This window comes from Verticillium alfalfae, genomic scaffold (genome assembly GCF_000150825.1).
Source record: "Verticillium alfalfae VaMs.102 supercont1.15 genomic scaffold, whole genome shotgun sequence".
NCBI classification, from domain to species: domain Eukaryota; kingdom Fungi; phylum Ascomycota; class Sordariomycetes; order Glomerellales; family Plectosphaerellaceae; genus Verticillium; species Verticillium alfalfae.
Genome location: NW_003315024.1, coordinates 265,326 through 267,617, shown reverse-complemented (window position 1 = coordinate 267,617; position 2,292 = coordinate 265,326). Strand labels below are relative to the sequence as shown.

The 2,292-nt window shown below is 58.2% G+C and overlaps 1 protein-coding gene across 1 annotated transcript in view; it reads right to left on the bottom strand.

Annotated features, from left to right (window-relative positions):
• VDBG_09402 (C6 zinc finger protein) overlaps nt 1-1,593 on the bottom strand; it is a gene marked incomplete at both ends in the record, with an annotated part of 2,248 nt that extends 655 nt beyond the window's left edge. Inside the window, 2 exons of the mRNA XM_003000161.1 lie at nt 55-313; nt 367-1,593. Of these exons, the coding sequence (XP_003000207.1) occupies nt 55-313; nt 367-1,593 (1,486 nt within the window). The remainder of the gene's footprint in view (nt 1-54; nt 314-366) is intronic.
• Between the last annotated feature and the right edge of the window lie 699 nt (nt 1,594-2,292).

Genomic DNA, 2,292 nt, shown 5'->3' with positions numbered 1-2,292 from the left:
CCATCTGCATCTGCATCTGGGGAGGCGGCTGCGCCATGCCAGCGTTGCCGAAACCATCGAAGATGTCAATGTTGGCGAGGGCACAGTTCTCCGGTGCGTTTTGCAGCATGAGGTTGGTCAGGCGTGGCAGGACGTCATTAATCTTGGTGAAGAGCAGCGGCAGCACGTGGTTGTTGCCATTGCGCATGACGCCGACAATGTTGAGAATCTGGTTGAGTTGCTCGCGAGGTCCGAGACTGAAGGGATCCCGTGAGGCGGGCTGCGTGACGAGGAAGTCCATCATGTTTGAACCAATCTCGAAGACCTTCTCGATCTATGGCTTGTTAGCGCGAGAACACGCAGACTGCAGAATTCAGGGATACTTACAAGTCCCGAGCCGAGCAGCTCCATGCCCTGTCCAGGGAATTGAGAGGCCATTTTCATCAGAAGATCGCGTGATAGGTCGCGAGGAACCTGCCAGTCGATGCCGTCGGCGTTATGAGAACTCATACTGCCATTGCTCAGCTGCCAGTGAGTAGACTTGAGCCACTGCTGGTTGGTGTGAAGGTTCGACAGGTTGTCATCCTGGCAGAGATATGTCGGCAGCATGTCGGCCAGTTGCTTTTGCAGCGTGGCAATGTGCTGATGGGGTAGGTTGCTGCGCGTCTTGTTCCAGGAGCTGGTGAAGGCGTCGTCAAAGGAGTGGAACAACTTGACGAGCATGATGAAGCTCGTCAGTTGGTGTGCTTGCGGGTCGGTAGGGTCATCTGCAGAAGAAGGGGGCTTGATGCTGGCTTGGAGAGTAAGGGGTCGCTGGCGCTGGATGGCGTGGGCACGCTCGAGAACGAAGAACAGCCAGTAGAGCCGTCTCCTCCGGGACGACTCGGTGGCGTCCCACTGGCCGTACGTGTCCTCCTTGTTCATACCACTCAGGTGAACCATGGTCGTAGCCTCGCGGAGATAAAACCATGCCTTGTCGTGCAACTCGATAGACTGGTAGATGGCAAAGATGAAGAAGCTGGTGGCGAGCGTGTCCAGAGTAGGACTGTCAAGGTAGTCGTGGCCTCGGCGGACGCGGAGGCACTCCTCGAGAAGAACCTGGCTCGCGGCCAGGTCGGCACCGGGGTACATGTCGAGGTTGTAGTCGCCAAGGGGAAGAGCCATGCCGGGCTGAACAACCATGAAGCCACAGAGAGCCGTCAGGAGGCAGTAGGTATCGCGGTTCTGCTCCATGTAGGGCAGCTGCTGCTCGATCCTCCGGCGGTCGAGGACGGGTGCCTTTTCGTACAAGTTGGCAAAGTAGAAATCGAGACAGTCCTTGACGAGTTCAGGCGACAGCATGCCTGGCGTGGGAGCGCCGCCCATGGGCTCTGGCGGACTGGGGATGCCATTCATGCGGTTGTGAACCTTGGCCGTCAGACTCGTCTGTCGCTGCGTCTCTCGCAACTCGCTGATAACCTTGGCACGAGAGCCTTTGGGGCCCTTCTTCTGCGGGATGGCGTTGTAGGTGCATGACAGCTGGGCGGATGAGCAGTTGCGACACGGGTTGATGCCATCGCACTTGACCTTGCGACGATGACAAGCGTCACAGGCCCTCTTGACGGCCTGGGACATGGCGACGACGACGACGACGGGCGTCCGGGGGTGAGCGACAGAGGACAAGTGTGTCAGAATAGCGTCCGAGTCAACGTGTCAACGGTTGTTGTCCACCGGTGTGATTGAGCGTCTGGGGGTGACAGAGTGCCCGAATGTTCGACTTTGGTGAGAGTTTTCGGTGTTTCTCCCAGGTCAGGCGTGTCAGCTAAGACGCCGGAAACGGGGATCAACGGTTTGAGGGCGACGACGAGTTGTCGTTGCAGCACTTGAACACTTGAGTTCGAGGTGGGATTGGGCCTTTGCGGGGAAAGGAGCGTGAGTTCTGGGTCGCCTGGGCTGGGGTGGGAGCGAATCGTGGAGAGAGAGCGATTTGACCGAGAAGTATTCGGCCCTTCCTGCACGACAGAGCCTGCTTCGCTTGCACAAAACGCGGGGGGGCGCTGCGAATTTGCGAATCCGGGGATGATGGCTTCTTCGGACGTTTCGATCTTCGTTAGCCTCGTGGTGTCTGTGCGGTCGACGGACAACACGAGTTGATTGCCAATACAGCAATCATCCAAGGCCGGTGTTGATGGTTGCGCTGGTCGAGAGTTGTCGATGGGGGAGAGGATGAAGAAGTGATGAATGGGACCAGAGAGACGCAGGGGGGCGATGGGACGGATGGGCCGTGGGAGGATGAAAAGAAGGACGGGGAAGAGTGGAGGGTGTGGGCCGGAG